Genomic DNA, 16469 nt, shown 5'->3' with positions numbered 1-16469 from the left:
CAACAAGAAAAATCAGCTTGAATTGAGGCAATGGCAAGGGAAAGAGAGCGAGCGAGAGAGAGGCAGGCAATTACAGCGGAAAAAGAAAGAGTGGCAAGCGAAAGAGGGGCTGAAGCCCTGGCAGAACAAAAGGAAAGAGAAAAAAGAACAAAGGGAAAAAGAAAGAGCTTTTGAACTTTGGAAACTGGAACTGAAAGGAAAACAGCAATTTAAACTGGCAGAGGCAAAGGTAAAAGTTGAGAATAGTAATGATGAAAGTGAGGAAGACTTAACCCACCTTAGTCAAAAGCCTAGTGGGGATTTGATTAAATATATTCAAGTATTGACAATGTTTGATGAGAAGGATGTAGAAGCCTTTTTCATTTCTTTTGAGAAAGTAACTAAAAAATTTAAATGGTCACAGAATATGTGGGTATTGGTTTAAATAAAGTTGGTAGGTAGGCTAGTGAGATGTTTGCATCACTAACAGAGGAGGTATCTAGGGATTATGATGAGGTGAGAAAAGCCACGCTAAGTGCATATGAAGTAGTCTAAGGAAGGAAGCATGTCAGACGAATATAGAGTTTGAAAGAATCAAACAAAGTAATTTTGACAGGTGGATAACAGCATTGAAAAGAGACCAGATGTATGACGCTCTTAGGAAAATGGTTATTTTGGAGGAATTTAAAAATTCACTTCCCGAATAGTGAGAACTCATGTGGAAGAGCAGAGGGTTAAAAAGGCAAAAGCATAAAAGCAAAATACTGCGGATGCTGGAATCTGAAATAAAATCTGAAAATGCTAGATAATTTCACCAGGTCTGATAGCATCTGTGGGGCGAGAATAGAGCCAAAATTTATCAGAGCTCTGATGAAGCGACATCTAGACTCAAAACGTTGGCTCTCTCTCTCTCCCCACAGATGCTGTCAGACCTGCTCAGATTTTCCAGCATTTTTTGTTCTTGTGTTGATTGAAAAGGCAAGATTGGAAGCAGAAATGCAGATGATTTTGAGTTAATTCATAAATCAAGACTTGGGCTTCGACAATTTCAATCTGTGAGCGATAGAAACTGGGAGAAAGAGAAACCCTCCAGTGGTAAATGCAAAGGAGATCTCATTGGAAATAGTAAGGATACTTTATCTCAGGTTAAAAAAAGAAACATATGAGGGTGGAAAGAAGAATATGAGGGAAGAAAAATATGAAACCTTAGATGTTTCCATTGTAATAAAGTTGGACACCCCAAATCATAGTGTTGGTGGCTTAAGAAAAGCACTGAGAAGACAGACATGATAAGACAGGATAAGCCAGTGGATTTGTCAAAGTGGCAAATGAAACCATGGTTGAAGCTAAAGAGGTGCAAAAGAATGTACAGCCTGCCCAGGGGTTCAGAAGCAGATAAGAAATCAAAAATTCACAGTTTTGCTAGTAGGGATAAAGTATTAACATTATTACCAGTGATAGATGAACCATTAAAAGCAAGGTTTAGTGGGCCTTATCAAATCAAAAGAAAATTGAGCGAGATGAATTATTTGATAAGAACGCTAACTAAAAGGAAAACACACAGAATGTGTCATGTTTACATGCTCAAACAATATTTTGATAGGGAAGGAAAGTAGAAGAACGATGTGTTAGTAGTTACAACTCAGAGAGAAGAAACAAATCCAGATGATTCTGGATTTGACATTTCTCAAATTAGATTGGAGAATGAGGAAGTAATCTGAAATTGGGATAAATTATTGAGTTACCTTCTGGAGGAAAATCAAAATGACCTGAAAGAGTTATTAAAATCACACTGGAAAGTACTAAAATAATTGTGCATGAGGTCGATGTAGAAAATGCTGTTCAAATTAAGAAATATCCATAAAAGTTTAATCCACTCAAGCTGGCACAGGAGAAGTTGATGTTTGTTCAGTTTGAGATGCAGCAGCCAAAAGTCTCAATCAAACTCTATAAAAGGCTGGCAGATGCTTACAAATCTTAGAAAATGAAGACATGAAAGGAGGCAGATGAGTGCAATGTAAAACTGGTGAAGGCATAAAAGGAGAATGAGTTATTGGAAGATGATGTGAGGTGTGGAGAGCAAAACAAGAAAAGTTGACTGATGTGGAACCTGTTCCCAAGTTGTTGAGATTACCTGAACATAAAATACAGGACTGTCAACAACAGCTTGCCATCTTTGGGAAGAAAAATGTAGATCAATCAGCAGTCACATGTGATCATAGAATCATAGAATCCCTACAGTGCAGAAGGAGGCCATTCAGCCCATTGAGTCTGCACTGACCACAATCCCACCCAGGTCCTATCCCCATAATCCTACTTATTTACCCTACTAACCCCCTGACACTAAGTGGCAATTTAGCATATCCAATCAACCTAACCAGCACATCGTTGGACTGTGGGAGGAAACCAGAGCACCCGGAGGAAACCCACGCAGACACGGGGAGATCGTGAAAACTCCACAGACAGTTCCTGACACTGTGAGGCAGCGGTGCTAACTGTGCCGCCCAAGTCACATGCCGAGTCACATGTGATCTCAAGATGGAGACTGAGGAGCAGAAGTATTTTATGACTGCAGATAAACGAAAAGGACAGTGATGTAAAGGAAGACTGTTTGATGAAATGTTACCATTATTCAAAATGAACTGCTGGGATAATGGATCTATACAGCTTGCACAGACATGGATTTCCAAAGAAACAGTACTGTTCATAGCTGATGTTCAAGTAAATTAAAATGTTTTTTGCAGTAGTTTAACTGTCACAATGATCACTAGAATCATAATTACAAGAAACCCTGACACCAAGAAGCCAATCTGCTAAATATCTTTGCCAAAGACTATGCAGTCAATGTTGATGAAGATCCAGAATAAACAAAGGAATTGATAAACTGCATTGGAACAAAAAGATATACAATGGGAGACTCTGGAAAGAATGTTGAGCGCACCATTTCATAACAGAAAGTGGAGATGGACTGCCTGACAGAGGAACTAAGACCAGTTAACAAGAAAGGGGACAGAGATAAAACAACTTTTCTGATCACACACACGTGAATTTGAGAAAGCAAGAAAAGGGACAGGTTATTTTTGACAAAGTCTGCGAACTGCTCAACATTCTGGATAAAAGGTGACTTCATTTTGATGTTTTGGGACTTCGAAAATCTGAAGAACTGTTTGGACTCAGCGAAAGAAATTAAAACGCAAATCCAATGTGGTTTGTGCTAGTTGGCATCCAATGTAAAGTTCAACCCTCCAGATCCTGCATAACTCTGAGGACATTACCAGAACTAATTTACAATCATGACAACAAAATTGAGCTCGGACCTGGAATCAAAGCAGGATCAAGAACTGAAGGAGGCCTTCGTTTGGAAAACGGAAGTAGCTAAACAACAGCAGTGTGTCAAGAAAAGGAGGAAGAGAGAATGTGATTACCGATGTTTTATCACAACTTTGATAAAGGAAGAAGGACTGTTCGATGTTGGAAGAAAAAGACTGAACTGGATCATACAATTGTTATATTTGCAAACTTAGATTTCACAAAATACATATTGTGGCATGAAACTAGAGGTTTTGAAAAACGAATCTATCTTTTCATATCGTTAGTTGATTTTTTAAGAGGGGAGGTATGATGATACTGAGCCTTTAAGAAATGTATTTTTATCATGTTTCCTGTAAGGCATATGTTTGGAATTCAGCTCTGTTTACATCATGTCTATTTGTCTGCATCAGGCAACTCACATGCTCACATGCTGAGAATACAGGTTAATAATTGATCTTAACTAATGCAGTGTTTGTTTTAATCTGAATTAATGCATTTTTGTTTATTTTTTGTTTTTCCCCTAGGGTTTCAGAGTAGGGTTTTGATTAGGTTGATTGACAAGAGACAGAGTCATGGGAGGAGCTGAGCTGAGAGGGAAAAAGCAAGTGTTATGCTGAAAGAAGCAAGAGGTATCTCTGTCTCTCTCTCTCTCTCTCTAGAAGTGTTGGAGCCCTTAGGGTAAATATAGAGCCCAAAAGCAGTTGCAAATAATTCCAATTTCTTGCCCATTTTCCTTCTATAAAATCCTTGCTTGATAATGTAGTCCACTGAGAAGAAAACAGTTGGAATCAAGCATAAATGCTACCTAATCATTGTGTGTTGAAGTGCCTCAGGTGATAACTCCATCAGAAAATTTCATCAGACATTCCAATATTGCCACTCACAAATTAAAGTTCTCTTTCAAACTTCCTGTGAGAGTTAAAAAGTTTCTGCAAAATCTGGTGAATGGCAATACTCTATTCACCAGTTTATATCAGGACAAATTTGAGGCCTAATTTTTATTCTTAAGCAATTGCCAAGTATAGTAGAGAAGTAAATCATTTTCCTAATCCCCTTTCCACCTATGGAAAACACAATGCACATGAGGACAAGCTGCAAGTTTTGCTAATTCAGGAAGAGAAGGTTCTAGGCTCTTATGCCCCTGCTTTGTCACAATAAACTAACACAAGACAGATATTAAGAAATAAGCAACAATGCGGGATTGGTTTGGGAGATCCAACATGTTGGATATAAGCAGGCAAGTTACAAATTGCACCTAACTTTCTTCAGCAATCCTGGATTAGGTGCCTTAACAGACATCTCGGTTATTTATGATCATTCAGATGAGTTCAGGAATCAATATTAACACTATCTCTGGGATTTTAAAAAAATAAAAACATTAGCAGTCAGGCAGCAAATGCAAATGAAATTATACAAATAATTTTCTTGGATTGTCTCTAATCAAACATGTTTTATATTTATTAATAAATATAGCATGTTTTTATTTTTAATTCTTTTTCTGTGATTAATCAATGTAATCTTACACTTGCAATTGATTACCTCTTCAGAATTGGGAGTCATCTTCTCCTCCAGTTTGCACAGCATTCGCTCAATGGAAGACATGCGCTTGGACAGATCGGAAAGCTGTAGGGTAGGAAAGTTTCAAACCATCACCAGCTCACCACCACCACCAGGATGAATAGATTATGTAACTCAATTGTTTAAAAAGGCTCTTTAGTGTCAGAGAAAATGGCGTTTACTGAATCCAAAGATTTGGTGTTGAGCTAAATATAAATGATAAATCATATTTACCATGGTGCCAAAGGAGTGGTGTGTACCATTCCTCATATTTCCTCATACACTAAAGATCTCCTGTCAGAGTTACAAGCAAAGCATGTAGAAGACGATCAAAAAGTAACAAGTGTGAAAATGAGATGCAGAAATTACCTAAATTGAGAGAATTTATTCTAGGGAATAAAAAAAAAGAGAATGGGATAACGACTGCAACACTTTGGGAAAGTTATAATTGGATAAATCACCAATTAAAAACATTGTTAAGCCTGCATCTTGATTGTTATATCCTTGAAATCAGGGCAAAACTTAACAAAAACAGGAAATGTGGGCAGTGTCTGTGGAGGGAGAAACAGAATTAGTGGGCCCGATTTTACCATTTGCATTCTAAGTGCTGAATCTGGGCACAATTCAGATCCGACTTGGAAATATGTTCTCAGGCGCCCCCATACGCAAATAGCCTGGAAAAGAAATTGCGGGTCTGAATTGCGCTGTGGGCGGGGCTTACCGCGCCCGAAATGCTGCAGCTCTGATCGGAGTTTTGAACTGCGCATGCGCAATGGGAAAAAAAATTTGAAAAATGCACCACTGTCACATCACTCCCATGCCGCAAAAAGCAGGAGCGATGGCCCCCACGGACATCACCCCACCCCCTCAACATAACTGTTCCCCTTATCGAGCCCCCTATCCAGACTGATCGCGACCTTCTGCCCCTTCCCCCCCACCGATCGCCCGCAGAGTGGCAGTGGTGCCCCCTGCCCCCCCACCAGAGATCCATCTGGCCTCCCCCCCCCCCCCCCATTCCAGTGAATGATCGGGCCTTCCCCCCCCCCACCAGAGATACATCTTACCTGCCTCCCTCCCCACCCCACCAGAGAATGATGAGGCCTCCCCACCCCCACCCAGAGAATGATTGGGCCTCCCTCCCCCTCCCCCTCCACCCCCCCCCCCCCCCCCCCCACCCCCCCCCGAGAGATACATCTGACGGCACGGTAGCACAGTGGTTAGTACTGCTGCTTCACAGCTCCAGGGACCTGGGTTTGATTCCCGGCTTGGGTCACTGTCTGTGTGGAGTTTGCACATTCTCCTCGTGTCTGCATGGGTTTCCTCCGGGTGCTCCGGTTTCCTCCCACAGTCTAAAGATGTGCGGGTTAGGTTAATTGGCCATGCTAAAATTGCCCCTTAGTGTCCTGGGTTGCGTAGATTAGAGGGATTAGCGGGTAGAATATGTAGGATATGGGGTTAGGGCCTGGGTGGGATTGTGGTCGGTGCAGACGCGATGGGCCGAATGGCCTATTTCTGTACTGTAGGGTTTCTATGATTCTATGACCCTCCTCCCTCCCCCCCCACCAGAGAATGATCGGGCCGAAACAGACCTTTGCCGTGCATGTCTGTTTCACGCCAAATCTGGACGTGCGAATGCGATGGTAAAAGGGGAAATGCTGGTAAAGTTGGGCAGGCAGCCCATTAATTCAATTTAAATGCACGCAAATGCATCTAAATCACGATTCGGATCGTGGCCATTTTTGGGCCTTGGTAAAGTGGGCGTCTGCACGGGCGCGGATTGTGTTAATGGTATCACGCCTGACTTTACCAAGTTTTCGCACCCGTTTTTCGCAATGGTGAAATCGAGCCCAATGTGTCATAAAGACTTGAAACATTGGGGGCAACTTCCCAATATTTTTCCGAGTGTCCAATGGATAGCTCTCCAGCTGCACAGATGAGTTTTCACTCTAGATCTTGAGCCTCTCTGAAAAGAAATGAGTGGCGGGGTTTATACCATCACTCTGGTGGGGAGTGGCCTGATAGAGCTGGCAAGGCCGACTCCACAGTGATCGGGGCGCCATCTTTAAAGGGTGCTCCAATCAGCACAGAAACTGAATGACCCCCAGCACAGCCCCCCTACCCCCATGGACATGTTAGGACCTCCCTCACAAGCATTGGTCCTCCTGCCTCACCACCACTGCAAAAGCAACGAGGCTCTCCTCTTCTCCCGCACAATGTGAACATCGGGGCAAACCCCCCACCCCCAGCCAGTAGCAGGCATAATGGTCCAGGCACGTCCCTCACCCACTCGGGGCTATACTTATCTTGGCACCCCCCCAGCAGGATCCCTTAGACCACTCTCTGTCTTCACAAACTGTTGTGAACCTCACCGAAGTGACATCACATCGGCAATGTTTTGATACTGTGTGAGGGAGAGAATGTGGAGAGGAAGCCCTGTAAACATCTTCTCATCATATCACCAGTGAGTGGTGGGGAAAATCAGGAAACTGATCTCGCCGGTGAGAATCGTACTTTCTAATTCTCTCTGTTTTTCTGCCTGCGTCGCTGTACTTTCTGATGGTGAATGCGGGCTGAAAATTGCCCCCATTAAGTCTGTTTCTCACTCCACAGATGCTGCCAGACCTGCTGAATTTTCCAGCATTTTCTGTTTTTGTTTCAGATTTCCAGCTCCACAGTGTTTTGCTTTTATTTCAGGGCAATATTAACTTCTGCACGTGGATTTTCAGAGGTTAGGTGATAGAAGTTTAGCTGGAATTCACTGTAATACCATGTGGTCGACACATTAACGAGTTGCGTTTTCAGTTTGGGGATAGGAAACTTGAAAAGGAACTGTTTTTGAGTCCCAAACCCCATCCCCAGAGTGAAAGAATTACTCACTGGAACTAGGACGGGTTCAAAGCTCAAAATGCATGCAGTGATTAAAAAATTCTACTTTTCAACACTCACTGCAATCGCAAACACAGGCTCAGGTTTCTCTTTAGCAGTGCATTTACATTTAATTCATACCAACCTACAGAATGAAAAGACTCTTCCAGTCCCCAATCCCATCAGCCACACAACACTCTTGTCATATTGTTTGCTATCTCTAAAGGCTACAATATAAATGCCAAATTAATTAGAAGCAAAGTTGTGTCTAATATATAATTGTGTACATTGGTAGAATCCAGATTGCTTGTAATTCTTTGAAGATATACCTGACTTCCTCCAGAGGCTGAATTTTCCTGTGAGGAGCTTTTATTCCTGTGACGTACAAAGTGCCGCTGATATACTGGATGCTCAGGAGCCTCATCGTTGTCAGAGCTCTCCATGTCAGCGTAATACGAGACCCCATGCTTTTGATAAGGCAGTGAATGGTGAAGCTCTGATTCCCCAGGGGAGGTCCATATTCCAGGAACTGAGCGAGTGCGGGGAAGTCTGTGTTCATGATGCAGCACCTCGTCTGAATGCAATTACCATGCAAGTGAACAACAAAGACAAATAAAAGGAGATGTTAACAAATGGAGAGGAACCACCTTCTGTAACCAAACATATGCACGTGTCTGCAATATTGCTCCAGTACATCTGAGAAGAGTTTGACTTAGTTGTAGGAATAGATGCTCCAGGGTTAGAAGCCTTTTATCAAATGTGCCTTAAAACCTATGTAATCTAATATAAAACACTGGAACTGATTTTCTTTGTAAAAATTGTTAGATAACAAAAATATCAAAGGAAAAAGAGGAAGAGTCTTGCTTGGCACATTTATAAGTGCCAAAAAATTACAGGAAAGATACTGAGACACAGAGAGGATGGAAGTCCCATGCTCATTTCCTGGTCTAGGGTGAGTTTGCTGATCTAAGTCAGGACCATGGGGAAATAGCATTCACTCCGTTTTGTGTTAATAGGTTAAAAAACCGTGGCAGGCAGGATGGTAAAATTCCAGCCAGTATCTCACCCAAGCCCTCTACCACACCCTATCCCTATAACCCCACATATGACTAATCCACCTAACCTACACATCTTTGGACAATAAGGGACAATTTAGCATGGCCAATCCACCTAACCTTCACATCTTTAGACTGTGGAAGGGAAGTGGAGCACCTGGAGGAAACCCACACAGACACGGGGAGAATGCACAAACTCCATACAGACCGGATTTGAACCCGGGTCCCTGGTGCTGTGAGACAGCAGTGCTAACCAACGTGCCACTGTGTTGCCCTGATGCTGATGTAAAGCATCTAATTTCTTCTCAATTGCCAAAAAAATGGCCACATTGAAATTGAAATTCTTCTTTTGTTAATTTTAATGTAAAAATCAGAGGGCACATGACAGCAAACCCCATCATGTAGGTGCACAAACATTTTTGGTGAAGGTGACAATGGCAATGTTGCCACAGTTCTCATTTTGGCTACTTTCAGCAGACGGTCCTCAGCCCATCCCCGGAACAGGGGGAGGATTCACTGCGCCCGATCGCTGATGACAGGAATATTGATTGCCTGCTAAATTGGGCGTCAAGGTTTAAAGCGAGATTCCTGGCTGGTGTGAGGGTTATCAGGATTCACCCGACCTGCCCTGCTGACCCCAGTTGGGTTCCTGTCAGACCTGTTAACTGTACTACAATTAGTGGGCTTGACGGCCTGTTCCCAGCCCCCACCATTCACCCACCTCTCCAGCAGCAAATGCACCAGGCTGGCTTTGGTGTTGGTCATCACCAATGTGGATCTGACATGCTGGACCCCAAGAGTCCAGGGTAGCACCGCCACCTCTTTAGCAAAGAAGAGCATTCTCCACCCACCACTCAAATTACGATCACCCCCTGACACCATGCAGGCACGAGGGTTTCACAGACTACTTGTTCCCTTTGATAAACCACAATCAGTCGGTGGGCGAAATCTTACCAAAAATGGCAGAGTGTTGGTTCTGGTGTGAAAAGTGGAGTGATTCCTGCCAATGGCACCGGTGTGTTTTCAGGTTGAATCTTATGCCTCATTAGTAATAATTTTTATGCCCACATGTTTTAAGTCGCTCCAGTGGCATGTTCCCCCGACTCTCCTGCTCCACAATGACAACTGCTACAAGCACTGGGGACCTCTATAAGATCACCCCTCAGCCTTCTACACTCCAGAGAAAAAAGTCCCAGTCTATCCAGCCTCTCCTTATAACTCAAACCATCAAGTCCCAGTAGCATCCTAGTAAATCTTTTCTGCACTCTTTCTAGTTTAATAATATCCTTTCTATAATAGGGTGACCAGAACTGTACACAATATTCCAAGTGAGGCCTTACCAATGTCTTGTACAACTTCAACAAGATGTCCCAACTCCTGTATTCAATGGTCTGACTGATGAAACCGAGCATGCTGAATGCCTTCTTCACCACTCTGTCCACCTGTGACTCCACTTTCAAGGGGCTATGAACATGTACCCCAAGATCTCTTTGTTCTGTAACCCTCCCCAATGCCCTACCATTAACCATCAGTCCCTAGTGTCACAAGTAGGCTTACATTAACACTACAATGAAGTTACTGTGAAAATCCTCTATTCGCCACACTCAGGCGCCTGTTCGGGTACACTGAGGGAGAATTTAGCATGGCCGAAGCATCTAACCAACATGTTTTTCAGACTGTGGGAGGAAACTGAAGTACCCAGAGGAAACCCACGCAGACGTGGAAAGAACGTGCAGACTCCACACAGACAGTGACTCAAGCCAGGAATCGAACCTGGGTCCCTGGCGCTGTAAGGCAGCAGTGCTAACCACTGTGCCACCATGCACCCAGGACTCTGCTCAACAATGTATTTGCTGATTTCAAGCTCAGACAGATGAGCAGTCCTCTGAATGAAGCAGGTGGTGTTGTGGCTGAGTAGACAGCGCTCCTCCCTCCTCTGAGCCAGAAGCTTTGATTCAAATCCCACTCCAAGACTTGTTGAGTGTGGGAAGAGTGTTCATGACATAATTCAACAGCCTTAATATTCACCTTGCTAATCCTTCCCTTCTATTCATAGAATCATAAAATTCCTACAGTGCAGAAAAGGCCATTTGGTCCGTCAAGTCTGCACAGACTCTCCAACAGTGCATCTTACCCAAGCCCTCTTCCCTGCTCTATTCCCTTCACAGGGATAAAGAAAGTGTGTGGGAAGGTACAAGACAAACAAACAGAAAGAAACTTCCATTTTGCACACATTTCGTGCCCTGAGTAAGGATTCTAACTTTGGGGTATGTTTTATGAGTTAGTAGTCTGAGTTTAAAAGGGATTCTTCCATCTTTTACAATGAACGGGTTTTACAAAGGAGTGGGTTTCTTCCAGGTGCTCCGGTTTCCCCCCACACTCCAAAGATGTGCAGGTTAGGTTGATTGGCTATGCGAAAGTGATCCTTAGTGTCAGGGCATTAGCAGGGTAAATACATGGGGTTACGGGGATAGGATCTGAGTGGATTGTGGTTGGTGCAGCCTCGATGGGCCAAATGGCCTCCTTCTGCACTGCAGGGATTCTATGTTCTATGTCTATGAATGGATGGAAATCATTCAGGATGCAAATGTACCTGAGTGGCCAATAGGTGCTCCTTATTGCTGTTCTGCAATAAAATCATAAAAATTGCCCCTTACTTCTAACGCACCAGAATTATTTACAATTGTGTGCTGGAGAAGGGGCTCTTTGTACACCAAGCAACTAACAAAATGTAAAATACTGCAGGTGCTGGAAATCTGAAATAAAAACAGAAAATGTTGGAACTATTTCATCAGATCATTGGCCTGAAATGTTAATCTTGTTTCTTTCTCCAAAGATGCTGTCAAACCTGCAAAATATTTCCAGCATGTTCTGTTTTTAGTATAGCTGCAAAGGAGTGTTGTCAAACCCATTCGATACATGCACAGTTCTTATAGCTGGCAGACACAGGCTGTAGGTGCATAGGAACCTCTTCACCTTCAAGGCTTCCACCACATTATTCCAAGTTGGGATATAAATTGCCATTCCTGGATGACAACTCTGAAACTCCATATCTAAAAGCACTGTGCAATCATCACCAAGTCACAAGATACAGCCACTCAAGAAGAACGTCCACCCACATCTTTTCAAAAGCAATTAGGGATGTTTTTTCAGTGAGGCATACATCCCTGCAATTAATATATAAAAGGCTCTCATCCTGATTGCAAATCCCAAACATAGTTCTGTGGAACAAAGGGACCTTGGCGTATTTGTCCACAGATCTCTGAAGACGGAAGGGCATGTTAGTAGGATGGTGAAAAAGGCATATGGGACACCTGTGTTTATCAATCGAGGCATCGAGTACAAAAGCAGGGAAGTCATGTTATATTTGTATAGAATTTTGGTGAGTCCACAGCTGGAGTACTGTGTGCAGTTCTGATCGCCACATTATAGGAAGGATGTGTTTGCACTGGATGGGGTGCAGAGGAGATTCACCAGGATGCTGCCTGGAATGGGACATTTCAGTTATGAAGAGAGGTTGCGTAGGCATGGGTTGTTTTCGTTGGAGCAGAAAAGACTGAGGGGTGACCTGATTGAGGTGTGCAAGATTATGAGAGACATGGACAGAGTGGATAAGGACCAGCTGTTCCCCTTAGTTGAAGGCTCAGTCACGAAGGGCCTTAGTTTCAAGGTGAGGGGCAGGAGATTTAGGGGAGATGTGAGGAAAATTTATTTTACCCAGGGATGGTGACGGTTTGGAAAGCTCGGACTGGGAGGGTGGTGGAGGCAAGTTGTCTCACATCCTTTAAAAAGTATCTGGATGAGCATTTGACACATCATAACATTCAGTGCTATGGGCCAAGTGCTGGCAGATGGGATTAGATGGGAGTTCAGGAGTTTCTAATGTGTTGGTGCAAACTTGATGGGCCAAAGGGCCTCTACTACGCTGTATGATTCTATGATACAATAATTACTTCAGCTCTTCACTTCAGAACATTTTTGATAGTTAATCATTACTATATACTTTAATTGGAGTCCATTGTGTACAATATATTTGAAGTGAAGGAAAAAGAAACATACCGGATTTGGAAGATTTGTCCAAACTTTTCCTTCTTTTGTTGATCTCCAACCGGACTTCAGTGCTAAACTCAGATTCTGGCAATAAGTTCTGTCCTTTCTCATGCAGGATGTTTCGAAATACTGAAGTCAGCTCTGCTTCTCCAATCAAAGAGCCTCTTCTGGAGTTCCCCTCTGCTATACCATTGCCAGCAAACGAAAACTCTGAAAATGACTGTTTGGAAAGGGAAATGAAGAACAATGATCACTGTCAAAGCCTGTCTTCAGAGAGGACTGTCACGTCAGCATCCAACAAACATGGCGTTTAGACTTCAATATGCCAGTAAAAGCAAACACAAGACTGCCAAGGAGGAAAATACTCAATGCAGAGAGAAACTGAGTTAACTGGCACAATCTTCCAGTCCCACCAGCAGTGGGAAGCTTGGTGGATGGGGGAACATAAATTGGCATGTGGTCAAACTTCAGGCTGGGATTTTCCAGCCCCTGCCTACTGTTGGGATCATCTGCTCCCTCCGGTAACTTTCTCAAGATTTTAAAGATGGGGAAAGGCGGGTTGAGCATCCCAATAAACAATGTTGGGGTGCCCTTTTGCATATGTTAGTACATCATGCATGCTCATGAGAAAGCCAGCGGAACAAAGATCCCTGTCAGCAGCGTATTAGATGATAAGTGGCAGGTACCTGCTGAGGTTGACTTTTTTCATGATTAATGGTGCGTTGCCAAGACATTTCCCACTTTGGGGAATGCCTGTAACTGCCAGCATATACTGGAGGCTGGGTGATGGCAATGCAGGATGCACGGAAGATGACAAAGGAAAGAAGGGAGGATTAATGGAGAAGAGAGGAGCGGAAAAAGGTGGAAGATTGTCCAGGGAGGGATCGTGCAGGATATCCAAGGAAGGCAGAGTGCAGGATGTCCGGGGTGGGATAGCGCCCGGGGTGGGATAGCGCCCAGCGAGGGATAGCGCCCGGCGAGGGATAGTGTCCGGGGAGAGGAAGTGCAGGGTGTCTGGGGAGAGATAGCATCCGGGGAGTGATGGTGAAAGGTGTCCAGGGTAGAATAAAACGCTGGAATAATGAACTGGAGAATGGAAAAATCAGGCAAGTTCCTTGCTGTTGATTTCTATCCAGTGGTCCACACTGCAAAGTGTGTACGTGTCAATGTTGCTTAAGGATCACCTTCTTGCAAAAATACACAGCCAGCTGCTGCTCAGGCCACCAAATGAAAAACAGCCAGGTGAGGAAATTATTGGAGAGCAGTCAGTGTACATGGAATAATATCCCAACCTAAGTAAATGCTTCCAGGAGTGAAAGGACTAAAGCAAATTGAAGGTAGGCACATTTTGAAAGATGGACGGTTCTCCAGGACTTTACAACATATTTCAGGCTTCTGCTGTGAGGAATGGAACAATTTCACATTTGGTTTAGCAAGAATGATCTTTTCATGTTGCAAGACACTTTGCTGACTCAGAGTAGAGGGTGCTTGGCTGCTTCAAATTAGCTGGGATTGCAAGTGCTGACACTTGATGCCTAAAATGGGAAAATATCTCAGTTCCCAGTAATTTTGTGCAATTCACTTATAAGCACAAAATTCTGCACAGTAAAAAAAAACACATTAGAAAAATTGGCCTATCCAAGTGCTAACTTGAAACCGTAGGTGCAGTCATGTGTGGAGATTTCTAGCTGGTTTTGAAAATCAATAATATGTATTTTGGAACATCTTTATTACTGTCATCTTTTGGTCTACTGTTTTCATGCATTTTAAAAAGGAAGTAAATTTTCCTCAGTTATTCCACCAACACACTGTTCTACTGCAATCTTCAATTAACACTTTGAAAACTGATAATACTTTCCTGTATCAACACAAAAATATTAGACATTTGAAATTTCAAGAAGAATGTAATGTATCCAGAATTTAATCAGATTAGACAGTTTGATAATCAAAATAGAGTCCAATCTGGGGGCTTTTCCCCATTTTCTGCACCTACTCCAAAGTTACGTGGAATCTTTGGAGAGAGTGCAAAGTAGGTTCACCAGGATGTTGGCTGGTTTTGAGGGTATTGCCTATGAGGAAAGGTTAAATAAACTAGGGTTATTTTCACTGGAAAGACGGAGGCCTGATAGAGGTCTACAAAATTATGAGAGGCATAGACAGAGTGGATAGTCAGAGGCTTTTTCCCAGGGTGGAAGTGTCAATTTCAAGGGGCACAGATTCAAAGTGAGAGGGGGAAAGATTAAGGGAAATGTGAGGGGGAAGTTTTTTCACGCAGAGAGTGGTGGGTGCCTGGAACGCATAGCCAGAAGAAGTGGTGGAAACAGGTATCATGATTGGCACGGGCCTGGAGGGCCAAAGGGCCTGTTCATGTGCTGTACTTTTCTTTGTTCTTTGTACTAACGTATGCTGGGGCTCAGAGGTACAGGTTTAAGCCACTCTCCGGAATTTTTGCTTAAAGGGTCATTGTTCATGTCAAATCCCAGATAGCTTCAGCTGATTGGAATCACAGCTGAAGCTCAACTTCATCCAATACATAAACATTTTTCAGCTGGAATGAGTGGATTAAAAAAAAATCAGGAACCTGGTTTCACTTTCTTCCCTCTCGTCGGTAACAGGAGGGTCAATAACCAGAGGGCACAGATTTAAGATGATTTTGCAAGAGAACAAAAGGAATGTCGAATGTTTTTAATGCTGGGAGATGTAATGATCTAAAATCCACTGCCTAAAGAAGTGATGGAAGCAGATTCCAAAAGGTAATTAACTACATACCTGAAAAGGAATAAACACACAAAGGCTGAAATCAGGGAGGCAGATCTAATTAGATAGCACTTTCATAGAGCTGGCAATGATAGAATGGGCTGAATGACCTCCCTTGGTACTGCAGGATTCTATGATTCTAGTTAAGGCAACCAAGGCTTATTTTACAGCAACTTACTATTATTCCCACAGATGATCAACTAATTCAGCAGCCATCAGTAAGTCCCTGGGCTGCAGAGATCAGCAGCTTACTAAACACTGCAACTGTCTTTTGCAGCCGTCTTGAAATGAGACAAATAATAAGATTCTAAAGTAGCTAAGGAATTGAGTGGGGTTACCTGTAAACCACTCCCATCATAATGTGGGGAAGAAAGCTGGAAAGACTGCCGTCGGGATTGGGCAGAGTATTCCGAGTCCATGTCAAAGTCAATGGGATGCACAGAGAGCAGGCGCTTGTTTCTGCGTAACTAAGGAATATAGTCAGTAAAAGTGTTAAATACTTTCCAATTAAAAATACTGCTGCATCAGTCCTCTCTTTTGAAAAAAGAAGAATCTGTTTAAATAGAACTATGTGGAAGGAGTAGGCAGATATGACTAACTGGGTAGCTTTTACTGAACAAACAAAGAACAAAGAACAGTACAGCACAGGAAACAGGCCCTTCGACCCTCCAAAGACAGAGGTTTTCTGCAAGCCGCTTTGAAACTCATTTTTTCTCTGAAAGCTCCTTATGGCAAATATATTTATGGTTCCCAACTGCATTTAAAGTGGGATTTTAGATCTGTAAAGGAATATTGCTTATTTGGAACAGAAACAGTGATCTTGACTGTGATAAGTTAGAAATTAAAGTTGTTTCCTTTCATTTTGTAACTATTGTTCAGCTGTTAACGGTTTAA

At 42.9% G+C, this 16469-nt stretch overlaps 1 protein-coding gene across 10 annotated transcripts in view; it reads right to left on the bottom strand.

Annotated features, from left to right (window-relative positions):
* The window catches only part of LOC144503796 (melanophilin-like), a 163060-nt gene that overhangs the window by 63609 nt on the left and 82982 nt on the right, over positions 1-16469 (bottom strand). For 7 of the 10 annotated variants that reach the window (XR_013499558.1, XM_078228691.1, XM_078228696.1 and 4 more), the window contains 4 exons: positions 15914-16042; positions 12828-13038; positions 8043-8287; positions 4831-4914 (listed from right to left, as the gene is read on the bottom strand). Coding sequence is in view for 9 of the 10 variants with exons in the window: in XM_078228691.1 (XP_078084817.1) it covers positions 4831-4914; positions 8043-8287; positions 12828-13038; positions 15914-16042 (669 nt within the window). In the remaining variant the exon portion in view is untranslated. The remainder of the gene's footprint in view (positions 1-4830; positions 4915-8042; positions 8288-12827; positions 13039-15913; positions 16043-16469) is intronic. The other 3 variants (XM_078228695.1, XM_078228694.1, XM_078228690.1) reach the window with 1 other exon arrangement.

Source organism: Mustelus asterias, chromosome 14 (assembly GCF_964213995.1).
Source record: "Mustelus asterias chromosome 14, sMusAst1.hap1.1, whole genome shotgun sequence".
In the NCBI taxonomy this organism is placed as follows: Eukaryota; Metazoa; Chordata; class Chondrichthyes; order Carcharhiniformes; family Triakidae; genus Mustelus; species Mustelus asterias.
Note: the sequence above shows the minus strand (reverse complement) of the source record. Positions and strands in the feature narration are given on the sequence as shown.